The sequence below is a fragment of the Neomonachus schauinslandi genome, chromosome 15 (genome assembly GCF_002201575.2).
Source record: "Neomonachus schauinslandi chromosome 15, ASM220157v2, whole genome shotgun sequence".
NCBI lineage: Eukaryota > Metazoa > Chordata > Mammalia > Carnivora > Phocidae > Neomonachus > Neomonachus schauinslandi.
In genome coordinates, this window is record NC_058417.1 from 48,479,726 (window position 1) to 48,504,852 (window position 25,127).

The 25,127-nt window shown below is 48.6% G+C and overlaps 1 protein-coding gene across 2 annotated transcripts in view; it reads right to left on the bottom strand.

The window, feature by feature from the left end:
* Positions 1-2,495: 2,495 nt before the first annotated feature.
* Positions 2,496-25,127, bottom strand: part of FAM20A (FAM20A golgi associated secretory pathway pseudokinase) — a 46,883-nt gene continuing 24,251 nt past the window's right edge. The window contains exons 1-11 of one of the 2 annotated variants that reach the window (XM_044921901.1): positions 16,207-16,398; positions 12,202-12,386; positions 11,431-11,481; positions 10,108-10,186; positions 7,771-7,863; positions 6,842-6,957; positions 6,110-6,290; positions 5,509-5,618; positions 5,028-5,109; positions 4,513-4,572; positions 2,496-3,119 (exon numbers count right to left, since the gene is read on the bottom strand). In XM_044921901.1, coding sequence (XP_044777836.1) covers positions 2,855-3,119; positions 4,513-4,572; positions 5,028-5,109; positions 5,509-5,618; positions 6,110-6,290; positions 6,842-6,957; positions 7,771-7,863; positions 10,108-10,186; positions 11,431-11,481; positions 12,202-12,386; positions 16,207-16,223 — 1,239 coding nt within the window. In that variant the 5' untranslated portion in view covers positions 16,224-16,398 and the 3' untranslated portion in view covers positions 2,496-2,854. Of the gene's footprint in view, positions 3,120-4,512; positions 4,573-5,027; positions 5,110-5,508; positions 5,619-6,109; positions 6,291-6,841; positions 6,958-7,770; positions 7,864-10,107; positions 10,187-11,430; positions 11,482-12,201; positions 12,387-16,206; positions 16,399-25,127 lie in introns of those variants that run through there. The other variant, XM_021678442.1, reaches the window with a different exon arrangement.

The following is a 25,127-nucleotide window of genomic DNA, read 5'->3' on the forward strand; positions in this document are numbered from 1 at the left end:
GATTTCAGTACTTAAAATGGCCCCCAAGTGTAGTGCTAAAGTGCTGGTGAGTGTTCCTAAGGTCGAGGAGGCTGTGATGTGTGTCTTGTAGAGAAAATAAGTGTATTAAGTAGCTTCTTTAAGGCGCATGAGTTCAGTGTTCTTAACAGTGCCTACTCTGGTGTCTACACCATTAACACGTAAGACAAGATTACGTATTGATTTATTTACAAAAATGTTGCAACTAGAGGCTCCCGGGAACCTCAACCCTGTATTTCCTCAGGCGCAAATGGTTACGTCTCCACTGATTTGGTGTCCGTGGTGACTTTATAAAACTACCACGAGTGAGAGAGAGAACCAGCTGCACCTTTTACAGTCTTCAGACTCAGATTGTCCTCCTGGCTTTTGGGCAGGCAAAACCGAATTCCTTCAAACCCCTTTCCCTACCAATTTTTGTACTGACAATTCCCTTTCCTTTTTTTCATTTTTCATTCCATTGTCAGTAGTAACGTGAAACATTTTTATAAAGAGAATTTTTATGTGATGGGAAGATGAACGGTGGTCCAAAATGGACATGTTGGAAGAACCTGACGGTTAAAGGAGTCTTTTGTTCTCTGGTATTTTTGACAAATGATAGAGTTTTAGTCTTTGCATTAGTGAAAAAATAATGGGGTGTTTTAAGTAAAAAATTAGGTAACTTGGTACTTTACGTATTGTGGTCAGACTCCGTTCTATTACTCTTGGTAAAATACACCACAGCGTTTAGTCCATTTGAAAACCAGCGCATTGTCCTAGAAGTGGCCGGTTTGAGACGGAGCTGTGGCTTACCTTCCTCAGGCTCAGGGCTTTGACACCCAGACCATTCTGTGCTGTTCCTTGAACATCTTTGCCTGAGTATTTTTCTGCCACTCCTCTGTGTGCAATTACCAAAGACAGTAGTGTCTCGAAGTAGGAGACCGTTCATGAGGTGGGAAGCCCTGAGCAGCGGTAGAGCCTGCGGGTGATGAAGTCTCTGGGGGAATTCGGTTCTACTAAGGGGTTGAGTTTTTCTAAACCAACTTAACTTCACAGACTGATTGAAGTACTGTTGGGTTTTTGTATGACAGTGGAAAGAACACTTGGGAGTAGGTTTAAATCATTAAGTTGTATGATTTTGTGAGACCATTTTTTTCTGTGTACCTTGGAGGTAAGGGATTCTCTGTGTGTGTTCGGGAGGCTGGGAAACCTGTCCGCTGACTGTCACCTGGGAAGAGCTTCGTGAGTGGCCCTGATGTTATTGTCCCGGAGACTGAGGCTCAGGGGTACGTAATGCGCCAGGGATGTGGGGTACCAGGTGGGTCAGAAAGACCCGTGTCACTTGTCAGGGCTTGGACGACTTCTCTGCTGTCTGACCTGGCAGCCGACAACTTCTTTCGAAACCCCCCCCCCAGACTGTGAGCCTCTGGCCCCTATCGGGGAAGTGGATGTGCTGAGATCGGTCATTTGTACTTGTTGACTGGCTCATCGCTGTATTCATCCTTAGTATGAATACATTCCTATGATTTGCGTTTTCAGACACGAATTACAGAATAAGAAACAAAGCCTCCCATGAAAGGTGTCTCTGATGTTGGCAGTCAGTAGAGAGGAGGCTGAGGGGATGGGATCCCTGATGCATCCATTTTTAAGGGAGGCTTCAAAAGTCAACTTGAGGGGACCCCTGGGTGGCTCAGTGGGTTAAGCGGCTGCCTTCGGCTCAGGTCGTGACTGCAGGGTCCTGGGATGGAGCCCCACATCTGGCTCCCTGCTCAGCGGGGAGCCTGCTTCTCTCTTTCCCTCTGCCCCTCCCCGCCCCTGCTCATGTGCTCTCTCTCTCTTGCTCACTCTCAAATAAATCTTAAAAGTCAACTTGATTTGAGTCCTTTTTTGATAAAGCAGTGAGGGGAGGGGCATCTAGAGTGTCAGGCCTCTTCAGAGAGCCTCCTGCTTTTGGGGGCGGGTGGGCGACAGTCCTGGGCCCTTATGGGAAAGAGGATTGTGGTGGGTGGGCAGTGGGAGGCCCTGGCTTTTCTCCTGCCCAAGTCCAGGTTCACGCACCTGCTAGGCCCATTCCCCTGCTGTTCCACCTTCAAGACTACACTGGTTTTCCCTTCAGTACAATTCCTTCTCTTGTTGCTGGGGGCTAAATCTGACATACTTGATGTTATTTTGGTTGGTATTTAAATACTCTTCAGATTGAAAACATCCCTTTTCAGATATTCTGAGCAAATTCCTCTGTTATTTTTACCCTTGGTAATAACGTTTCCAAGAAATTACTTTTGGAATGGTCAATAAGGGATTGCTGTATTCAGTTGAGCCACAGTAACTGGGACAGAAATAGAAAGTGTGAAGTCTACTTTGAACCAGTTTGAGGGCTACCATGTTTAGATTTTTTTCTTCTTTTTTTTTGGTCTGCTCCTGAGATGCCAGATGTTTTATCTGGATCAGAAGTGATCCTTGTAGATATAATAAGGATCTGGAGGTCAGCTAGGTGTCCATTGGTGTCCTTTAATTTTATTTGTTCTACTCTTTCCTGGGACAAGGCTCCCAAACCTTCCAAGCCCGACTCCTAATCCAGATTTCCCAGTGGGCTCAGGAGATGGTCTGTGGCCTTGCTGAAGCAGTGCTTTCTGGGAAGGGCGGGGCCAAGGAGGTCCACTAGAGAAGCCGTGCACCAAGGAAGAAAGTTCAGTGGATCCCTCCTCTTTTGCTCTTGTGGAATCATCCCAGTGCCCTACCTCTTTCAGAGCTCATGACCCAGCCCCACCAGCCTTGACGGGGATGCGAGGAAGCAGTGGTCCGCTCCCAAGTCCACCTCTGGCTCCAGGGGTAGTTCCTGAAATCTGGCTTCATCCAGCCCTTAGCTTGTCAAGTTAGCCTGGCTAGAGTCTGGGGCGGACTGTTCTGCTGGGTCGGTGGCTATGACACTCTGCTCTCCGTGGGCCTCCACGCACCCCTCCACTGTCTGTAGGATGATTTGGAGTCTCCGGTCCAGGGCCAGGAGGTGGGGCTCGGTGAGGATGGGGCTGAGCTGGTCTTCTAGCAAAGACTCCCGCATCACGTCACTGAGTCTGTAGTCGGCCCGGGCCAGCAGCTGCAGGTGCAAAAGCGTTTTCTTTTTTATCCTGGAAGGACAGAATATAGGAGGCAAATAGGTAAATGCGAAGAGAAAAGCTTGCCTGAACCTCTTTCCCCACAAACAGCTGTCGTAGGTGATGTTCTGGGAGCCTTCTCCCCCAGTGTCTTCTCAAGCACGTGTTAATGAAAACCAGGGAAAAGGAACTAAGTGACCGTTAACGACATCCGAAGGAGATTTAAAGCCACCAAGAGAAGTTTCTGGTAGGTGAAATGATGAAGAGTTTTGCCATCTCAAAAGCCACAGGTACCCTCAGCCTCTAAGTTGTTTCTTGCCAACTTTGTATTTCCTGGGTCAGACTCTTAGAGGGATGGAAATGGGGTGGATTTTGATTGCTTTTTATGTGAGAATCTGACTTGCACTCAGATGTGTAAGCAGCTTAATTGTCTGACTTGTCATCAACAGCCCCTGCCTCCCCTACTCGGGGAGAGGGAGGGCTGGAGGGAGGCGTGTTTAAATGAACCTAAGAAGCGGATAAAGAACATGCTTTGCTCAGTTTTCCAGCTGGAAATGAATGAGGTGGTTTTGCTAGGTGTGCATCCTGCGTTTCTAGTTAGCTCTGGAAACTGCAGCTGAGCAGGCGGACCATTTCACCAGCCTGACTTCGACACCAGAGAGGTATGGAAGTGGGTTAGACATTCTCTAGAGCTTGGTGGCCACGCAAAGTCCAAGTACTTCCTTTCAATCTGACATGAGTTTATAGGACTTCTTAAGGATTTTATTTCTATTTTTTTAAAGATTTGTTTATTTTTGAGCGAGGAGGGGCAGAGGGAGAGAGAGTCTTAAGCAGAGCCCGGAGCCCGACCTGGGACTTGATCCCACGACCCCGAGATCACGACGTGAGCCAAAACCAAGAGTCGGACGTTCGGCTGGCTGTGCCACCCAGGCACCCTAGGGATTTTATTTTTAAGGAATCTCTACACCCAACGTGGGGCTCGGACCCACGACCCTGAGATCAAGAGTCACGTGTTCTGCTGACTGAGCCAGCCAGGCGCCCCCAGTTTATGGGACTTTAATCAGGATTTTACTTAGATGGTGAGCAAGTCATATTTATAAGCTTCTCTGAGTGCTGAGCGAAGCAGAGATCTGATTAGCCGTGTCCAAGACTGTCAGACTGCAAGGATGAGCTCTTCTCTGAGTGGGTTAAAGATCAAAGTTAGTGACTGATCGGTTTAAAAGACGAGGTCCTCACTCATCCTGTGCGGACAGATGCAAAAGGGAGGCATTGCTGGGGAAAATTCTGTCAGTGGACAAGAAATGAGGTCATTCCTGTCCCCCTACGCACCGGGGTCCTAGACCAGTGAACACTAGGACCTTCTGAGCTTGGTCGCAAGTGGGATGAAGGGTCACAATTGCCACCTGCCCTGGAGCTGGGAGCTCACCTGCAACACTGGGACAGCGGCGACAGGATGGAGAGTTCGTCCTGGGAGTGTCGTCCAAACCTGGAAGGGGGGACGGGCTTTCAGGGTGACCCCCCCCCCCACCTCCCTCCTAATGGTTTCCACTCTCCTCTACCTCAGCCTTGTTCTGACAGCCCGGGGTAAAATGCCCAGGATCAGCTCCCAAAAGCCTCTGTGCAAAGGGGTTACGACCAAGCATCATTCATTCGTTCGTTCGTTCATTTGTTCGTTCATTCATTTATTCCCTAACTACAGAGGGCCAGACACTGAGGATGAGCCATGCACTCTGCCTCCAGGACTGAACCGCTTAGTAAAAATCTGTCAGAGGAGAATCCAGCGTTACTTAGCAAAGATTGGGAGAAAAAGGAAATGGAACAAGGAGGGCAGGGCGACCGGGAACGTGACCGTGGAAGGGCCTCATTCTCAGGGGGCCTCTGGTTGGCCCTGAGTGGCCGCACCCGGGGCCACGGCGGGGACAGCGATGTTGGGACACTTACCCTCTGGCATTGTCAAGGTGAATGAGGAACCCATCGTCCCCAAATTTGGTGAACATCTCATAATGATGCCGGTCCATATTTCCTGTAAAGGAGGGCAGGTGCTTCTGACCTCTGCGTCCTCCCCGGACCTGGGGGGCCTGATCGCAGCTGAGTCAGGAGTCTGAACCCAGGGCCCCACACTGTTTCCCATGGTTATTAGTGACGGTGCAGGGAGGGAGGGGGGCTAAGTGAGCCCACAAACCCTCATGTGGGTGGGTTGCACACCGTGTGCCCGCCTTCTGAGTGAGTCCTCTCTAAAGAGGGGAGCATGTGTCAACCTCTGTCCTCTGGGACCTCTGCCACTTCTGAGGCTCTGGGCCATGTGAGGTTCCTCAGGCCTCACGGGCCAGGCTCCAGCTCATTGCCCAAGGTCACGGCGAATCCCAGCCCCACAGCAGAGGCCGCTGCCACCAAGCGCCCGAGCGCGGGGATGGGGACCCACCTATCAGGAAGTCGAAGATGGCCATGTCGATGATGTTGAGGAGACGGCTGCTACTGTTGTATGGGTAGATCTGCTTCACGGTGTCACAGTAAAGCGGATTGACCTCCCACCTGAGGGGAGAAGAAATCCTGGGGCTGGAAAAGCCAAGATGGCAAGGTGTTGGGGGCCCTCTCCCACCTCCCCGCGTCCCCCTCCCCAAGATCCCTGCCTCCCGATCCCAGCTCTGGGGCCTTGGCTTCCCGGGGTTTACTCGGGTGGGGCAGGTGTCGCTCTTGCGGGCTCCTCATGTGCTTCTCTGGATGACAGCAAGTGCACCAAGGTGTTTTCATAATCTGCCTACTCGTCTGACCGCCCCCCCTAGGCCGGGGGAGCCTGTCCCGTACCCCTAGCACGTAGGACGCTCTTTGTAACTGAACACATGAACCAAAGCGGGGAGAACGGGCACAGCTGGCCCCAGGATCGATCTGAGATCAGGAAATAATTGGGGTTGGGGGTCCAAGAGCCAGGCTGGTGGCAAGGCCTTGGTGCGGGGAGGCAGCCACTCCCAGGAACCAGACGGCAGGGCCGTGGGCATGGCATCGTGGCCAGGGGGCCAACTCACTCCTCTTTTCCTGCCAGCGAGTAGGAGCGGATCCAGGGGTTGGGCACCGACAGCCTGGGGGCCAGGTTGAGAGAAGGCAGGAACGCGGAGAGGGAGCCTTCCAGCAGGTGCGGGTTGCCACACACGGCGTATTCGGTCTTGCACATGTATGGGCACTTGGCAAAGAAACACACGTTGCTGGCTGGAGGCACGGGAGGAGAGAGAGAAGGAATAAGGAGGCAGTGCCCTGTTCCTGATCCCCCTCCTCCCCCCCCCCCCCCCCCTGGAAAATCCCCCAGGAAGGAAGGGAAAGCCTCAACTCACAGCCTGGGCAGAGGCAGCAAGAAGACGAAAATATTGCTTTCCCAGATGCCGGGCCTTGTGAGTGCTCTTACACTGAGCATCCCAGGCACTGATTTTTCAAATGTCTCAGAGCAGAGAAAGTGGCCCCAACCTCGCTGCCTCCCACCCAGATGATGAGAATGCTCTTTGCTCGCATGGGTAACATCTGAGTCCAGGGAGGCTGGCATTGTCGTTCACGCCCACCCAGGCTACTTGGCATTTCGCCTACGACCCTTTCCCATCCCCAGTTCATCTGGTGTGATGCTTGGATGGGCCGGGATGGGAGAGTCCGACGGCAGCATATACCCCTCCCAATGGGGGCCGGCAGGCGCTCAGACCACTGGGAACGCATCGGCGGCCACAGGGGCCGACCCTCCTACACCCAAAACATAGCTCGGGCCAGTACTCTACCTGGAGAGACGAAGAAAACACTCTGCAGGATTTCATTCTTGGTGACCTCTAGGATTTCCTTGGTGACATTGACTAGCCTCCCCACTGTGGGTGGCACCCGTCGGAAGTCCAGAATCCTGGAGGAGAGAAAGCCCTGTTCATGTCTGGGGGATTGTCGGGGGGTCGGATGGTCGCCCCTTAGAAACGGGCGGGCGTTCCTGACCACGTGCAGCCCAGGGCACTCTGCAGTGCCGAGCTGACCACAACCAGGGCAAACCTGTGTCTAAGGGGGTGGGAGAAGGCTTGGCAGAAGACTCCTGAGTCCCGCAAGCCTCCTGGGCAAGCCTTCCCACAGTCCACGCTGTGTTCTAGGTCGGAGCTTTTCATAGGTTACTGGGCATGTGAGTGACCTGGGCTCTCGTTCACATGCAGGCTCTCTTTCAGTGGGTCCAGGGTGAGCCCGAGCTTCCGGATTTCTGAAGAGCTCCCGGATTTCTGAAGAGCTCCCGGGGTGGGGCCCGGCTGCCAGTCCGTAGAACACACCTTGAGTAGCCACGACGGGCCAATGGAAGAGGAGGAAGTTTAGGCATGTGCTTTCACCTTTGGGTGAAATGGGATACATGGGAGTGGATGCATTCTCCCCGTTTCCAATCAGGAAACTAGAGTGAAGGGCAAGGTCAGGTCCAAGGTGGCAGCCTGAGCAGCCTGGCAGGGTGCTTAGTTTTCTTTCTAGGTCATTCTTTTCACTACAGTAGAGGCCTTGTGTTTTTTAAATGTGGGGTTGAACAGGAGATGTGTTGAGTTCAAAGGCATCACTGAGGTTCGTGAGGAAGACAGGATGCCGGAAGGAAGAAATGCCAGGGAGGTCCCACCTGAGGGTCTGCCCAGCACCCCTTGGCCCATCGGCCCTTGCGGTCAACGCCATGTCCCTGGGGCCCAACCCTACCTACCTGTCCAGGTGGAAAGCTGCGATCTCGGCATTGTGTCTCTGAAAGTCGATGAAGTAGAAGAAGTCCGCAGGTGTCTCTTCATCTCGCTGCTGTCTGGAAGGAAGGGGGGAATCCCGCCCTGGACTCAGACTTCGTCAGGAGCCTGAGCAGAGAGCTGAGAAGCATGACCAGAGGGAGGGGAAAACAGGCTTCATGCTTTTAATGTACGTGTGCCCGATGGAACGACACGCCAGGGACAGCCCGCAACTCCCACGGCTCCCGCGGCCGGGAGAAGACTCTCGGGCTTCTTGCAAGACCTTGTCCTGCAGGCAGTCCCCGGACCACATCCCCTGTTTGAGCCACTTTGGTGGCAGCGGCTGATCCTTTTAAAAGGTAGTTGAGTCGGGAAGATACACAGACATTCTTGGGCAGGTATAAACAGAAGAGAGGGACCTGCTGGTCAACCAGAGGTGCCACAGACCCAGGTGTCAAGAGTTACAGGTGCGGGAGGAGGCGGGGGCTTTTATAAAAGGAAAAGTGTCCTAGGGATGCCGTTTAATACAACTGATATTTGAAGACCAGAAAAGTCCAGGTCTTAGGGTGACCGGGGTGAATAAATGAGCCTGTCCCCTCAGAGAAACCTCAGCTGGGTCCTGAGAGTGAGCCCAGCCAGAGGCTTGAGGGAGGCCGGTGCAGAGGATATTGATTTGCACACATTTTAAAATCGCTAATGGATTCCTGAAAAGCACCAGGCCTGCCCGAGTGTGAAGGGCCGGCTGGGTATGAATGTTCTGAAAGGTGCCTCCCAGGCCTTCAGGGCAGCGTGGCCTCTGGCCCCGAGCTTGACTTGCCTTGCTGCGAATACACATGGAAGAATGATGATCTAATTTTATAATCCACCGTGGGGGACTGCGTGAGGGCTGCAGAAGCAATTCAAATGTAAATACCCATAATGTTGCAAAAAGCTATAAATACACAGCTCCGGCAATTGAACTAGCGATGTGCACTTTGCCAAAAAGCACAAGTCCTGGAAACCACGGCGAGGGGCTGACAAAAGCAGGCGTTCTGTTTTAAAAGGTGCGGCCACATGGAAAGGACAGGCCTCTGTGTCCAGGGGTGCCCCTATTCTCCTCCCTAGCGCTGCCGCCGGATGCCTGGGCAGCAAGGAGCGTGTCCACGGGTCCCCATCTCCACATTTTAATTCGTGAATTCCATCCATAAGAATCCACAGTCTCTCCGACAACTTTTAGAATTTTCTAAAACATCATTTCCCCGTTTCTGTATGGCCTACCTAGATGTGACTTTAAATTTGAAAATCATTTTTAAATCAGTGCTTCTCAGACTTGGACAAGAGCTGACGTGTTTTTCAGTATGTATATTCTATAGATTTCATGAAAGATATGATCTTTAATTATGGTCATAATTTATATTATCCAAAGATAAACTCCTACTTTCCTTTTTTAATAAGGGACACTTTTTTGTTTGCTTGTTTGTTTGTTTTACATTAAATGACATATAGAAAAAAACGCATGCTTTTCCAAGAAGTACGTTTTAAAATGATGCTCTTTGGCTTTGGATGAAATTTTATACAAATGCTGATTAAAGTTTGTGTTATGGCCTAAGAATAGACAAAATGGCTTTTATGACCCAATGTTGGAAATTTTTGCATTCTATTCAGCAAGAAAACTGGTTCCTTTGGACAGTTTTTGTACGTTGTTTGTGACGGGGCAGAGAAGCGGCGGGCGGCTGAGACTTCCGGGCCTTTCCTGCATTGAAAACGTGGCCAGTGTGAGTGGTTTTCCTCCCCACACGTGAAAAGTGAAAGTAAAGCTCCCCCGCTGTGTAATTAGCTTTAAGTTCATAAAAAAATCACAGCCATCTTAAGGTGCCAGATAAGAATGCTGCTCAGAGAATGGAACTCATGGATCTGATGAGGGGTGGTCAATGTGCAGATTTATCATTGTTTTTCTGCTTCCCTTTAAGGTCTCGTGTTTCCCCATCGGTGTTTGCGCCTTCTGCTTCCTCTCTTTAACCAGGGCTCACTTCTGAGTCTACATTAACCCTGCATGACTAACCGTCACAATGACTTAAAACAACGTAATGCCTCAAACATGGCGGCTCTGTGTCCAGGGGAGTGGTGCGCGCCCAAGAATCACCTGGCTGCTTCTGGAGCCTGCGCTAAACCAGCCAGGTGGGCTCACTGAGATCGCTCCCTTTCCGAAGGACCACAACTCTTTCTTCCCAGGATTTGAGATGCCTGAATATAAGACGAGATCCCCTCCCCAAACTGTCCACATCTACTGATTTTTGGTCGAAACTCCCTCACGGCTGCCACAGCTGAGGAAGGCGGTCACTTACCTCATGGGTTTGAACATGGCCTTCCCGAAGTCTGAGAACCTCAGAACCAGCTTGAGGTGGACCCCGCTGGGTTTCACAACTGTGAGGGGGGACAAGGGAGAGTGAACACTGTTTCTGGGCCTACCCTCGGGGCTGCGACCTTTTGTTCATTCAAAAAACCCAGCCAGGGCGCCTGGGTGGCTCAGTTGGTTAAGCGACTGCCTTCGGCTCAGGTCATGATCCTGGAGTCCCTGGATCGAGTCCCACATCGGGCTCCCTGCTCAGCAGGGAAGCCTGCTTCTCCTTCTCCCACTCCCCCTGCTTGTGTTCCCTCTCTCGCTGTGTCTGTCTCTGTCAAATAAATAAATAAAATCTTAAAAAAAAAAACAAACAAAAAACAAAAAACAAAAAACCCAGCCAGTTTCTTCTTTTTGCTCTTATGTAATAAGACCCCGAAGACTAGCATTTGCTTTCAAAGCCTGCAGTGTAAATTCTAGTATTTCGGGACACGGAGAGCGTGTTTGGGGGCTCAAGACAATCCTCAAGTCTGCTCTTACGGGAAAAGGGTAAATGATGCAAGTTTCCCAAGATAAACACTAAAAACCCCAAAGGATGTTTTCCTAGGAACTGGTATCTTCCCTTCTGTGCTTCCGAGGGACCCCTATGGGTTCCGATTATGCCACCTGCTACATCGTGTTGGACTAGTTTACCTGCATCTCTTTCTATTTCAGACTGCACACCCGGGCCGGGACAGGGTTTAGTGACTGGAACATCCGTGACACTCCTACCTCACCCCACGCTCAGCACTGCCTCCTGACACGTTGCATTCTGGCTACTTCACTCGCTTTGCCCCGTCCAGGCCTTGCTATGAGCCCCGTGAGGGTTGGGACAACGTCTTACTCACCTTTGTGTTCTATAAAATGGCAAATGGCAGGCAGGTGCTAAACCAAAGCAAAGGGAAGCCTCGGGCCCTACAAACTCTCTTTCGAACGTTTAACACCTCACGGCACATATGGGAGTCTCTATGCGTGTTCAGTGTCTTAAAGTAAACGGATGAGGTTTACTTCAGATGCTGATGATGCAGGGGACCACACGCTCTCCAGCAGGGCCCTAGGAATAGCCCCTCCCAAATGCCTTTTCTTTTGTGTGGGTGGGTACGTGGGTGGGTGGGTGGAGAGAAATGTCGAGTTTTTAGAGATTGGGCAGAGAGAGTCATGTTCTTTCAACTTCCAACCAGGACCCCCACGGAGTGGACGGGGGGCCCCTCATGTGGCTGCCAGGTCCCGGGGTTCACAGCACTCTGGCAGTGAGGGGGCTGGACAGAGGTGGGGCCGGGCCACTTACTCTGGGTGCAGTCACATGCCCCAAGCAAGGCCTTCTCGTCCTGACTGTAATCTGAAAAGGAGGAGAAGGGCAGTGAGAACGTCCAGCCTTGCTCCTAGGAGAGCTCACCATGCAGGACCCTTCATTCTGGTTCAGACCACAGAGGGGGAGATGGTGAGGCAGCCTGGGGCCCTTGTCCATTCAACAGGGGATGGCTCCAGGCCTCAGCTGGATGCAGCCTTCACCCTGCTTCATCCCAGGCCCCATGCCCTCTAGCCCTTCAGTGGATGCTCCAGCAGCACCTGGCAAATGATCGGGGCTAGTTTGGTCCCTGTTAGTGATTAGACTGTTGGAGTGCTTGAGAGCACAGACCTGGGACAGCAGGACTGGGTTTGAATCCTGGCACCACCACTGGGTCTCTGGCCAAGTTGCTTAACCTCTCTGAGCCTCAGTTTCCCCACCTGTAAAATGGCCATGATAATATCTATGTCATATAGTCACTGTATAAAAGAGAGTGATCAGGTTCCTGAGAAGCACTCAATAAACGGTAGGAGCCACCATTCTTTTATGTGTGCAGAAACACTTTCTTAGGGCTCTCTGATGGGGTCGTGATGAGATTAGAATGATAAGATCTCATTCAAAGGGAAAAAGATCAGTGTCTGTTTTTCTTATTATCCTATCAGGTGTCAGAGCCAACCCTTTAATATTTCACGCTAGAGCCCAGGCTGAGATGGTCTATGCAGCCTCTCTGGGAGAAAGTCAGTGCATCCTGCCTGACCCTGTGAATCTCACCAGCACTGATGGTGGGAAAGCGCCTCATGTCCTGGAGGAGTTGGCTGATGACAGGACTGGACCGGGAGTACAGCCCGTGGCGGCTGATCCCCAGGTGGAACTGGACCCAGCTGGCCTCGAGTCGGAGCTGCAGTGGAGTGTCCAGGGAGGTGAGGTTGAACTGCTCTTTGTACATCTTGTGTCGTCTGAAAGAGCAGGGAAAGTTTTGTTTTGTTTCAGTCGGGGCTATAAGAAATGCGAAGACTTGCCAAAGCACCTTGTCTGGACTCTATTCACTCTTTCGTTCATTCAACAACAGGAGTCAGCACCTACTTTGTACCCAGCTTTATGCTGAGCTTAGGATATCATGGAGGGGGCAAAACAGACACGTGACTTCCTTGCCCTCAGAGGGCTTATAATCTGGTGAGTGCAATGGGTACCCGGTTGCACATTGCCATACACAAATACACAAATACCTAACCTACAAACCATGATCAATATGGCAGAGGAAAAGGGCAGATGGTTAAGAGTAAAATTAGGAACCTCATATAATCTGGGATCTCGGGGAGAATTTGAGATCTTTCTTGTTTCTTGAGACAGGCTTGTATTGCTATATACTTTCCTCTTAGGACTGCCTTTGCTGCATCCCAAAGATTTTGAACAGTTGTGTTTTCATTTTCATTGGTTTCCATGAATTTTTTAAAATTCTTCTTTAATTTCCTGGTTGACCCATTCATTCTTTAGTAGGATGCTCTTTAGCCTCCATGTATTTGAGTTCTTTCCGACTTTCCTCTTGTGATTGAGTTCTAGTTTCAAAGCATTGTGGTCTGAAAATATGCAGGGAATGATCCCAGTCTTTTGGTACCAGTTGAGACCTGATTTGTGACCTAGGATGTGATCGATTCTGGAGAATGTTCCATGTGCACTAGAGAAGAATGTGTATTCTGTTGTTTTGGGATGGTATGTTCTGAATGTATATGTGAAGTCCATTTGGTCCAGTGTGTCATTTAAAGCCTTTATTTTCTTGTTGATCTTTTGCTTAGACGATCTGTCCATTTCAGTGAGGGGGGTGTTCAAGTCCCCCACTATTATTGTATTGTTGTCAATGTGTTTCTTTGCTTTTGTTATTAATTGGCTTATATAATTGGCTGCTCCCATGTTAGGGGCATAGATATTTACAATTGTTAGATCTTCTTGTTGGATAGACCCTTTAAGTAGGATATAGTGTCCTTCCTCATCTCTTATTACAGTCCTTGGTTTAAAATCTCATTTGATATAAGGATTGCCACCCCAGCTTTCTTTTGGTGTCCATTAGCATGGTAAATGGTTTTCCACCCCCTCACTTGCAATCTGGAGGTGTCTTTGGGTCTAAAATGAGTCCCTTGCACACAGCATATCGATGGGTCTTGTTTTTTTTATCCAATCTGATAGCCTGTGTCTTTTGATTGGGGCATTTAGCCCATTTACATTCAGGGTAACTATTGAAAGATGTGAATTTAGTGCCATTGTATTGCCTGTAAGGTAACTGTTACTGTATATTGTCTGTGTTCCTTTCTGGTCTATGTTGCTTTTAGGCTCTCTCTTTGCTTAGAGGACCCCTTTCAAGATTTCTTGTAGGGCTGGTTTGGTGTTTGCTAATTCTTTCAGTTTTTGTTTGTCCTGGAAGCTTTTCATCTCTCCTTCTATTTTCAATGACAGCCTAGCTGGATATGGTATTTTTGGCTGCATATTTTTCTTGTTTAGTGCTTTGAATATATCATGCCAGTCCTTTCTGGCTTGGGATCTCAGGGAGGTTTCCAGGGTCTCTTTGTGCGCTTTTCCATGAAAAAGTCTGTATGTTTATATTTCCCACTATTTTCTGACCTACGGAGTAAGGAGATGGGGGACAGAAAGAAGGTACCTGGTGAGAAGGAAATGGAGGGTGAGGATCCCTTCAGCAGAGCTGGAAGCCAAGTAGATTAACAATAAGTCATATTGGAAAAGAAGAATCCATTAGCCACTTACTGTTTGTCCCACTCCAGAGCCTTTTCTGCCAGGGTACAAAGAAAAAAGTAACAGAACAATGCTAGTGCTATATAGAGGCTAAGAGTCTAGTTTGGGAGACAAGTTGTAGGTCTATGAAATCATCAGAGAAAAAACAGAAAGCAGTTGTAAATTGACTGCTAAATAGGTGGTTCAGACTAAAACACCCCAATATTTTGGAGAAGGCAAAGATGCTTACATGATGAAGTGGTCAGATGAAGACAACTGTGGAGGAAGGTGGGCTTCAGCTGGGTCCTACAGAATGGGTGATGTTGGGATCGAATGGGGCGTTATGAGGGCGCTCCTGGGTTGGGGATGATACGAGGGCTAGGAGAGGTTGGCAGGGGACAGGTGTATGTGAGGATCAGAGAGGCAGGTTGAGTAAATGGATGGTTGGATAAAAAGATGGAGGCCTCCAGCTGGAAGGCAGAACAAGTAAGCATGATGTCATCTAGTGAGGTAAAGCTGACTGTGGGGGCAGGGAATGGGTGGGTGTTCCTACATATCCATATTTCTCCAACTGATAGCATACCTCTGAGGTCTGTGATGGGACTGAGGTGTCTCTTTCTCTCTCTCTTTTTTTTTTTGCTATAACTTTTGAATTCTGAATTCTATCACTTCTAATTCTGTTAAGAATAAAGTATCTTGTAACACCACTGAATCAACATTGACTCCTTGTTTTGTAAACATTTAATTATATATGAGTTCGTTTTGATTTTGGAGTTTTCATTTTTGAGCCAATACATTTTCTTTGCTCAGGGCTTGGGAGCATTTTAAAAGCTTTTGTAATTTGGGCACTGTGTCCACATTGAGAATGGATAAAGACCCCTGACCTACTGTCTTAGTCAGCTCAGGATGCCCAAACCAAACACCACTGACCGGGGAGCTTCAACACCAGCCACTTATTTTCTCACACTTCTGGAGGCTGGCAGTCCAAGATCAAGGTGTGGTCGGGTTTGGTTTCTCCTGTGACCTCCTTCTTGGGCTTGCAGACGGCTGTCTTCTTTCTTGTCTCCTCATGTGACCTTTTCTCTGGTGTCTCTTCCTCTTCTTATAAGGACGCCAGTCCTATTGGATTCAGGCCCACTCTATATAGGAATCTTGGGGGACACAAATCAGTCCATAGCCCTTGCTCACCCACAAGGTTTGCTGCTAATCACCAGAAAGATCCACCCTAGAAGACTCCTCAACTCAGTTCAGGGGGTCAGGAGAGAGAAGGGGTGGGATGACAAGGTAACTGTCCATCGCGGAGACCTGCGACCTGAACACATTTCCGCCCATCTACAGGATTTGATTAGACTCATTGCTGTCAGGCAGGGCTATGTACTTCCATTCTTTCTTTAATCAGCTTCTCTGGGGGTTAAGAGAAGTACTTGGTATTAGTCTGCTCTGGCTGCCATAAGAAAATACTGCAGACCCAGTGGCTTAAACAACAGACGTTGATTTCTTGCAGTTCTACGGGCTGGGAGGTCCAAGATCAAGTTGTGGGCAGATTCGGTTCTTGATGAGGGTTTACTTCCTGGCTTGTGGATGGTCACCTTCTCACTGGGTCCTCATATGGAGAGAGAGGAAGCGCTTCTCCTTTCCTTATAAGGATTCTAATCCCATCATGGATCCCTACCCTCATGACCTCATCTAAACCTAATTATTTTCCAAAGGCCCCACCTCCAAATATCATCACATTGGAGGTTAGGGTTTTGACGTATGAATTTGGTGGTGGGAGCGGGGGAAGGGAGGACTCATAAATATTCAGTCCATAAAAAGATGAGCCTATTTCTCCGCCCTTAACTCATCTGCAGAGAACACGTACTTAACATGCAAGGGAGAACATACTCCCCATCTAAAGGGGACAGCTGCTATTAAGTTTCAGTTAACAGGAGTCATGCCTTGTCATTGCTCATTCATTTATTCATTCCTCAAATATTTGTTGACTGTTAGACACTGATCTACATCCTGGAGCTAGGGCTGTGTACAAAACAAAGTCTATGTTGTCATGAAACTTACATTTCCTGGGAAATCATTTATTCTGAGTTTTCAAGAGAAGCTAGAAATCCAGATTTTGGTCAGAATGTAGCATCTCCTTTTTAAAGCACGTTGACTTAAATCTAAAAACATCCTATATCAGTTGCAGATACACACAAAGGAAATGAAGCCAGTGTCTTGAAGAGATACCTGCACTCCCATGTTCATTGCAGTATTATTCACAACAGACACGGAAGGGAACTACATGTCTGCCAGTGGATGAGTGGGTAAAGAAGATGTGGTATATATACAATAGAAGAGTATTCAGCCTCAACGAAGAAGAGAATCCTGCCATTTGCAACATCGTGAATGAACCTGGAGGACATTATGCTAAGTGAAATAAGCCAGACACAGAAAGACAGATAGTGCATGATCGCCTTACATATGGAATCTAAAATAGTCCAGCTCGTAGCAGCAGAGAATAGAATGGTGGTTGCCAGGGGCTGAGAGGAAGGGGAGATGGGGAGCTATTGGTCAAAGGGTACGAAGTTTCAGTTACACAGGATGAATATGTTCTGGAGATCTAACATACAGTAGTGTCACTCTAGTTAACAAGACGGTATTGTATGCTCGAAATATGCTGAGACAGTAGATTTTTAGTGTTCTCACTGCACACACACAGTAACTGCGGAAGGTGGTGGATACGTTAATTAGCCTGATAGTGGTGAATTATTTCACAACGTATCAAAATATTATGTATATCAAAATATTAAGTTGTACACCTTACAAACATACATCTTTTGTCAACTGTACCCTAATAAAGCTGGAACAACAACAAAATAGCCACCCTTTCGTGTTCAGTGCCCTCTGCTGTTAACGGCAGATGCAGATGTGACCTGAGTCAATGCAGGGGAATATTGAGACACACATAGCTCTGGGGAAGTCCATGCACAGAGGAGACAGGGCAAGGCAAGGGAACTCTATCATTTTAAGACTTTGATCTCCAAGAGCAGAAGAGAGAAAGATGGCTGAGACCTCTCTCTCCCAAGTCAGCGAGGCTGTGGCAGCCATCCAGCTTGCGGTGGGGGAAGATTTGACCTACTGGTATCATTCTTTAAAATGACACACGTTGAACTGCTTTTATGAAAATCAGGGGAAAGGACAAATTGTGGACCAGGTCTGTGGGCCTCCCGCTAACTGTTCCTTGCGTTATTAACAATTATTTTTATTTTAACAACTAGTCGGGCCAGGGTCTTGGTCCCAAGCCTACTTTGAGGCTAAAGCTAAGTGACTGCTAAACTTTCTTGGGAGTCTGATGGAAAGACTGCACAGTCCCGAGCCAAGCCAGTCACCCTGAATTAGAGCAGGACCCAACGCAAGTTAGGAGGAGAAAGAGACATTCTGGCTGAGCCGGCTTTTGGCAGAAAGGGTGGGCTGGGGGTGGGGCTCTCTTAAGTGGCGCTCTGAGCTGATGAATTCCAGCCACGGCAGCCGGGCATACAGCATCCAAAGGAAAAAAACACATGTGGCAAATTGAGTGTCACTTCTGGACGAGGACAAATTGCTCTTTTAAAGCATTCACATTTACCGCAAGGCGGGGACACAAGGCTCTTTGGCTTGTTATTCTGCCCTTGCCGGATCCAACATGACAACCTTGGGGAGAGGGTGGGGAGCGTAAAGAAAGGGTATCAGGTACCCTTCCTACTGTTTTTTTTTTTTTTTTTTTAGTGATTAAGATAGAATTGTCAAGACTAATTTGTTTCTGGTCAGAAACTTGGGGTGCCCTTGGTTCCTTGGGGACAACCAGCAGGGTGTGCTGGAGCTGGCTTGGACAGGTAGCTTAGAATTGGCAGTGGTAGGAGATTTGACACCATGGCAATTGGCAGATGTGACATATCAGGGTTTAAAGGTATAAAAGTGGTGAACACAGAGAGAATTTACCTGCTTTCTTTCCTGTTTGCTATACTTAAAAAAAAAAGTAGTTTTCTAGAAGAGCAGCTCAATATGGCAATGGTATATACCACTATGTTGGGGGACGCCTGGGTGGTTCAGTCAGTGAAATGTCTGCCTTCGGCTCAGGTCGTGATCCCCGCATCCTGGGATCGAGTCCCTCATCGGGCTCCCTGCTCAGCAGGGAACCTGCTTCTCCCTCTACCTCTGCCCCTCCTCCCTGCTTGTGTTCTCTCTCTCAAATAAATAAATAAAATCTTAAAAAAAAAAATACCACTACGTTGTTAAACAGGTATGCGTATGTGTGTGTGTATATACATACATACCTTGTTTGAGAGCCTGGGTGCAGCCGCCACGTTTGGACTTTGTGATCATCTGATTGGAACAAGTCCCCTTCCCCTAGCTGGTGGGGGTTGGGTTTCCACCACTTGCCCTTTGAAAGCTGCAGATCCTGTTCCTAGGTGTCGCACGTTTGCTCTGGCTTTGGGAGATGGGGTCAGGTCCCCTCTGTGTCGCCCACACACACTATGGAGGGATAGAGCCTGGCCACCTAACTCCCAGTCCGGACTCTGGAATTCATTCCCCATGCCCACAATTATTAGGGACTTTTTTTTTTTTTTTTTTTTTTACTGTAAACAAAACCACTTCCCCAATCCCATTTTATATGTGGACGATCTGTAAGTGCTTTTTTCAAGAACCTTTATTACTCAATGCCTAATTAAGCCCTTGCTTCATTTCCAGACTCAGTTATTGGTTTGGTTGGTTGGGTGTTTTCCCGATAACCTTAAATCTTTTCCGTACGATGCTTCCCAGACTTTCAGCGCACCGGGACGGAAACCCTCAGCCTCAGAATTCCCACAAGCGCCATCTCCAATGCCCCATCTCCAGTGTGAACATTTCCTGAACCTTCCCAAATAAACAATAAACACAAAAGCCACACACGAGGCCCCGTCTGGGGTGACAATAAGACAAAGGCCAAGTTTTCCCCCTGTGGAATGAGATCAGTGTGTCACGACGCAGACAGAAGCACAGTGAAGCAGACCAGCAGCTCATCAGCAGTGTGACAACAGAAAAGGACACAGACTTTTGTGTCACGAAGACCTGTCCTGCCTCTTACCAGCACAGTGAGTGACCTTGAGGATTGGGTTATACACGCAGTCCCTCCTGGGAGCCTACGACCCCTGCATGAGATACATATTCTCATCCCCAATTCGAAAATGAGAAGACTGAGAACAGGGCATGGCCTTAAAAAAAAAAAAAAAGGTAGTTTAAGCCCTCTGAGCCTCAGTTTACCTATTGTGGAAAATGGGCATGCTGACATCTAGCCTCATTGTGTTGTAAAAATGTAGTAATATCCAACCACAGAGAAGGCATCAAAGAATGGTTCTTTTTAAAAAATTATTATTATTATTTTTTAAGATTTTATTTATTTATTTGAGAGAGAGAATGAGATAGAGAGAGCATGAGAAGGGGGAAGGTCAGAGGGAGAAGCAGACTCCCTGCTCAGCAGGGAGCCCGATGCGGGACTCGATCCCGGGACTCCGGGATCATGACCTGAGCCGAAGGCAGCCGCTCAACCAACTGAGCCACCCAGGCGCCCCTAAAAAATTATTATTATTATTACTGTTTATAAAGACTGGAGATCAGGAGAGTACGTTTTCAAAAATACAGTTGTAGTGGGTAAGTAGAAACAGCCGGCTTTGCAAGCCAGAGCGAAGTCCTTGGAACAACCCACGAGCAAGAGAAGGACATCTAGGTCATCTGTTGCATTAGACACCGCCAGGTGCATGCTCTGGCACATCTTCGAGGTCAGGGATCATCCACAGGACCTCAGAATTCCTCTGTAGCTTGTCTGTGGTCTCGGGGTGCAAACAGAGCACCAGTCTAGGTACCTTCGAGGCATTAGGGTGAGACGCTGTGTTCTACCTTTTGAGTGTTCAGGCAAGTCTGGCCTTGGGACATTGAGCTCATTGGGAGCCTGGATCCTCATTTGCTTCCTGGCAGGTGGGGAGACGTGAGCATGTGGAGGGTGCCAACCTCCCCTGTTCCTCCTGAGACCCTGAGGGTGTGGTATTAATTAGCCAGGTGCTATGGGTGTGCTGGGCAAGGAGGGGAGACAGCTGTGACTCAGAGGGCTCAGGGAGGATCTGGAAGGTTCTCAGCGGCTTGGGTGAACTCCCCAAGCTCCCAGTCCCTGACCGCATGGCTTCAGGTCTGAAAAACCTCCCTGGTGCCTGAAGCTCCTTGTCTGGAGGAAATAGAAGAAATAGAATTCACCACCTCCACTCCCAAACAAGGTATAGATGCCTCAATTATATTTACAGAGTCCCTGTGCATTGGGGTCAGGTGCTTCTGGGATAATTTTGGCACCAGGCCGTGCAAATGTGTACACGATACTTTGGGTTGGCCGCTGAGGTGGGGACGCCAGGGCAACACCAGAAGGGGAAGGTGAGGACGTTGTTTGTTCTCCAAAAGCAAGGAGCAAGATATTTGTCCCCAAAGTTACCAGGGGCCAAGCCCAGACTTCTGACTCCTTTCCCCTCCAGTTCATTTCTAATTACCTCCACGACCTCTAAAATTTCCCTTTTCTTCCTGTAGCCTGTGTTGGCTCAGCCCTCATAGCTCTTCCCTAGACCCTGGGATGTCCTCTTCCCTGATACTCGTTAACGCAGTCTCCCGCTCTGCCCTCGGGGCCTCCCTCACAGACAGACAGTACAACACAGCTCCAAGTGTGTGTCTCCCTGCGAAATCCTAGGGTTCACATCCCTCGGTGTCTCAAGAAATCCTTCTCAGCCTTCTGGGGCCAAAGTCTCATGGAACTTCCTCTTTGAAGCTTTTCCAGTCCAACCACCGGATATGATCTCTCTTTCTTGTGCCCACAAATTTCCATGCAACTACCATTTCTTCTGTTGCTCCTGCCCCATTCTGAGTCATAGTGATTTAGACTCATTTCTTGTTCCTTCTGGCACATCGTGGGCAGGGGCAATGTCTTCTTTGTCTTTGGTCCCCTTCCAAAACCCAACACAGCCCCTTGCCCATGGAAGGCACTTAACATTTATCCCTGAAAGAAGTCGGAAGCTCTCAGCTAGCACCAACACATGCCATGGTTCAAGTATCTTTCTGTTTTAGCGTGCTGCAAAATATTTCAGGGATTGCATGGTCTATAATTTGAAATGAATCTGGTCTTGCCCAGATTATTTTACCCCAGTTGTCCACAAATAAAACTTTCTAACTAAGGGAACTCCAGAGGAGTGGGGCGATGACACACTGAGTCAGAGGGTAACTCGCAGAAAGGTGAGTGAGGATGGGACGTCTCTGAGTTTAAACATCACAGCATCATTTATAACCAAGACCTGACATACGGATATTTATGTTTTTAGCTGCACTGGGCCTAACTAACTTCCAAATAATTTTTTAAAAATTTTTATTTATTTTAGAGAGAGTGGAGGGAGGGGCAGAAGGAGACAGAGGGAGAAAATCTCAAGCAGACTCCATGCTGAGCGTGGAGCCCCATGTGGGGTTCCATCCCAGGACCCCAAGATCATGACCTGAGCCCAAATCAAGAGTCGGATGCTCCTTTCAAATAATTTACTGCAACATCATTTTGAAAGTCCTGGAGACAGCCCATTTCTTTTGCTGGTTGCTTTAAAAGGCTGATTCTCCAGAAGAAAATTAAAAAAAAAAAAAAATTCAATATCCCAAGACATAAAAATGAATGGGCAGCACAAATGATGTTTTTCTGGTCTTTGGAATTTTAGGGAGCTCTCTGGGTTTTGCTCCGACCTTTCTGGTCTCTTGGTCTGGTTCCCGTTCAGCCTTTCTTGATCCACCATGAAGTGCTAGAACTCCTGAAGGCTCTGTTCTGGCTCTCTCCCTCTAGCCCCACCTTTGATATGATCACACCCACACCCATAGCTTCACCTGCCACTTGTATGCAGAGGGCTCCCAAATCCATACGTCCAGCCCTTTGAGCTGTAGACCCCTACATACAGCTGCTCATTTCTATGAAGGACCAGGGAGCAAATATTTTAGCCTTGGCAGCCCATCCAGTGTGCGTCTCAGCTACATAGTTCTGCCACTGTAGTGTGAAAGGAGCCTCGGACAAAACACAGATGAATGGGGGGAGCCGCATTCCTGTACGTACTCTATTGACATGAACAGGCGGCCACAGGCCAGATCTGGTCTGCAGGGTGTCGTTTGCCAAGCCTTGTTTTTAAAAGCATCTGCAGTCAACAAGTTCAAATCAAACTCAGGCTCTTCCCTCCAACCAGGGGCCTCAGCTGTGGTTTCTGCCCACTGAAGGCCACCTGTCTTGGGTCAGCGTCTCCCTGAAGCTGACCCTGGGCTTTGGGTTTAGGAGCAGACAAGGTGCTAAGAAGGTGCTCCCTGGAGAAGCCGGAGAAGGTGTGTGGGAAGCAGGACGGGGGGAGGGAGAACCCAGACAAAGGTGTGATTTTAGGTGAAGGCCCCTCAATCAGTCTGATCCTTTGGGGAGGGTGGGGTGGGTGGGCTCTGCAGCTTGTTACATCTAGAAGTTTGTCCTACAGTGAGGCGAGGGAGCCAGGCTTTTGTGCTCTTACCCCGGTCTCTCTCTCTTTCTCTCTAAAGTAAATCTTTAAAAAATATATTGGCAGGATTGCATTCCCTCTGAAGGCTCAAGGGATGAGGGCTTCCTGTTTCTTCCAGGTGTTCCTTGGCCTGTGGCTACATCACTCCAATCTCTGTGGTCACATGGCCTCCTCCTCTTCTCTCTTCTAGGGACACTTGTGACAGCACGTTGGGCTCATCCAGATAATCCAGGATTATCTCCTCATCTCAGAATCCTTAATCACATCTTTGCAAAGACCTTTTTTCCAAATAAGATAGCATTCAAAGATTACAGGGATTTGGTGTGGATATCTTTTGGGAGGTATTTTTTTTTTTTAAAGATTTTATTTATTTATTTGAGAGAGAGAGAGAGACAGCGAGAGAGGGAACACAAGCAGGGGGAGTGGGAGAGGGAGAAGCAGGCTTCCCGCAGAGCAGGGAGCCCGACGCGGGGCTCGATCCCAGGACCCTGAGATCATGACCTGAGCCGAAGGCAGACGCTTAACCGACTGAGCCACCCAGGCGCCCCGGTATTTTTTTTTTTTTTTACCTAATGTAAAGGGTAAAACTCCCAGGGACTCCTGGCCCCTCCTAAGGGTGAGGCTGGTAGCAAAGCGTGCAGAAGCTGGAGGATGGGTGCAAAGCTGGAAGGGAACCAGCCGTGTGGATTACACCGCTGTCTTCCTGGATGAGCCAGAATCCTAGCAGCCATTCTAGAAATTTCCCTCTCCCTCCCCGAAATGTCCACTCCATCGACTAAGTCATATAGATTAGGGGCAAAATGGATTTTAGTTATTTATTGAGAGAGAACAAGAGAGCAGGGGAGGGGCAGAGGGAGAGAGAAAGAATCCCCAGCAGACTCCACGCCCAATGCGGGCTCGATCTCACAACCCTGAGATCATGACCTGAGCTGAAATCAAGAGTCAGACGCTTAACCGACTGAGCTCCCCAGGCACCCCATGGCTTACTTTTTCGTTGTTTTAGTTAATAAATAATCCTGAATTCTTTATAATTAAAAAGAAAAAAAAGTCAATAGCTCTTGAAATCAAAATGATTGTTTTTTCAAAATGCAAACTCATCCCGTCAGCCTCCTGCCCAGAAGCTTTCCACGTCTCCCCGTTGCTGTTTGATGAGCTTCTTTACTGTTGCTACAAGCCTGTGTTGGCCAATGTGATAGCTATGAGCCACATGAGGCTATTTAAATTTAAACTAACTAAAATGAACTAAAATTAAACATTTGGTTCCTTGGTCACATTTCAATTGCTCAGTAGCCACACGTGACTAGCGGCTACTCTTGCAGACGGTGCAGATCATAGAACGTTTTCAACATCATGGAAAGTCTGATCGGATGACATTGGTCTAAAGCCATGCTTCTCTACTCCAATCACGAGGGTATTGATCCGTCCCAACGCAGGGACTTGGAACATGCTATCTGCTCTGTCCGGGGCACTGGTTCATTCCCTCTTTGCCTAAATCCTTCTCATCTGGCCGCCAGCTTCCTTCCTTGAAGGTCTGCATTGACCCTAGACGGGTCCCACGTCCCTACCTCTGTGTTCCATTGTATTATGTCTTCTCCTTCGTTCATGTCACTCTTACAATTTCACACTTGCTTGTGTTTATCAGCCCCAAGCACTACGAAGGTAGAGTCTTTTTCTGTTTTCTTCTTGACACTGGATCCTCAGCATTTGGCGCATAAGAGGTGCTTAAGAAATCTTTGTGGAGTGTGTGAAAGTGCTCCTTAGCTCACACATAGCGGATGCACAGCTCTGTAAGCACTACCTACCGTATTTTTCTGGAAAGACTGTTAATAGAAATCACACGCTTACTCAAGAGAAGCTGATCTGCATGCTTTTTGGATATCACATGTTTGCTATAATATTAAAATCTCCAGACATTCTACCTGCCATCCTTCCTTCTTAATAACTGTGTCATCTTTTAAATTTCCTGCTTCTCCTGCATCAGGACAGACTGAGCTGATCTTGGGAAATAACCTCTGTCCTTTCTGCTGAAATAACAAGTCTCCTTTTGGCATCTGGACACAAATTCCCTTCCAAAAGCGGTGCCATGATGCCAAGCCCTCTCAAGCATAGCGATCTCAATTGTGCACCACAGAATTTATATTTTGCTAAATTTGGTGGTTATGAAGCTGTAATGAGAAATGACACGCTCTTTTCTGCTGTGAAAGCTCACACTGAGGTCCCCTGCAGAGGAATTTGGTGATAATCCATTAATTATTTTCTAACTACTTGAATCCCTGTTCATTTCCTGGAGCTGTTCATTCCTGAGCAATTCTAGAAGGTGCTGTGCCAGGCGCAGAGGCATGACGGGGCTCCCCCTCCTGCTCCATCACCTGAGCTAGGACGGATGATCTTTGGAAGTTCGCGGAGCCCTGGCCATCTGCACCCAGGATCCCAAACAGAGGGAGG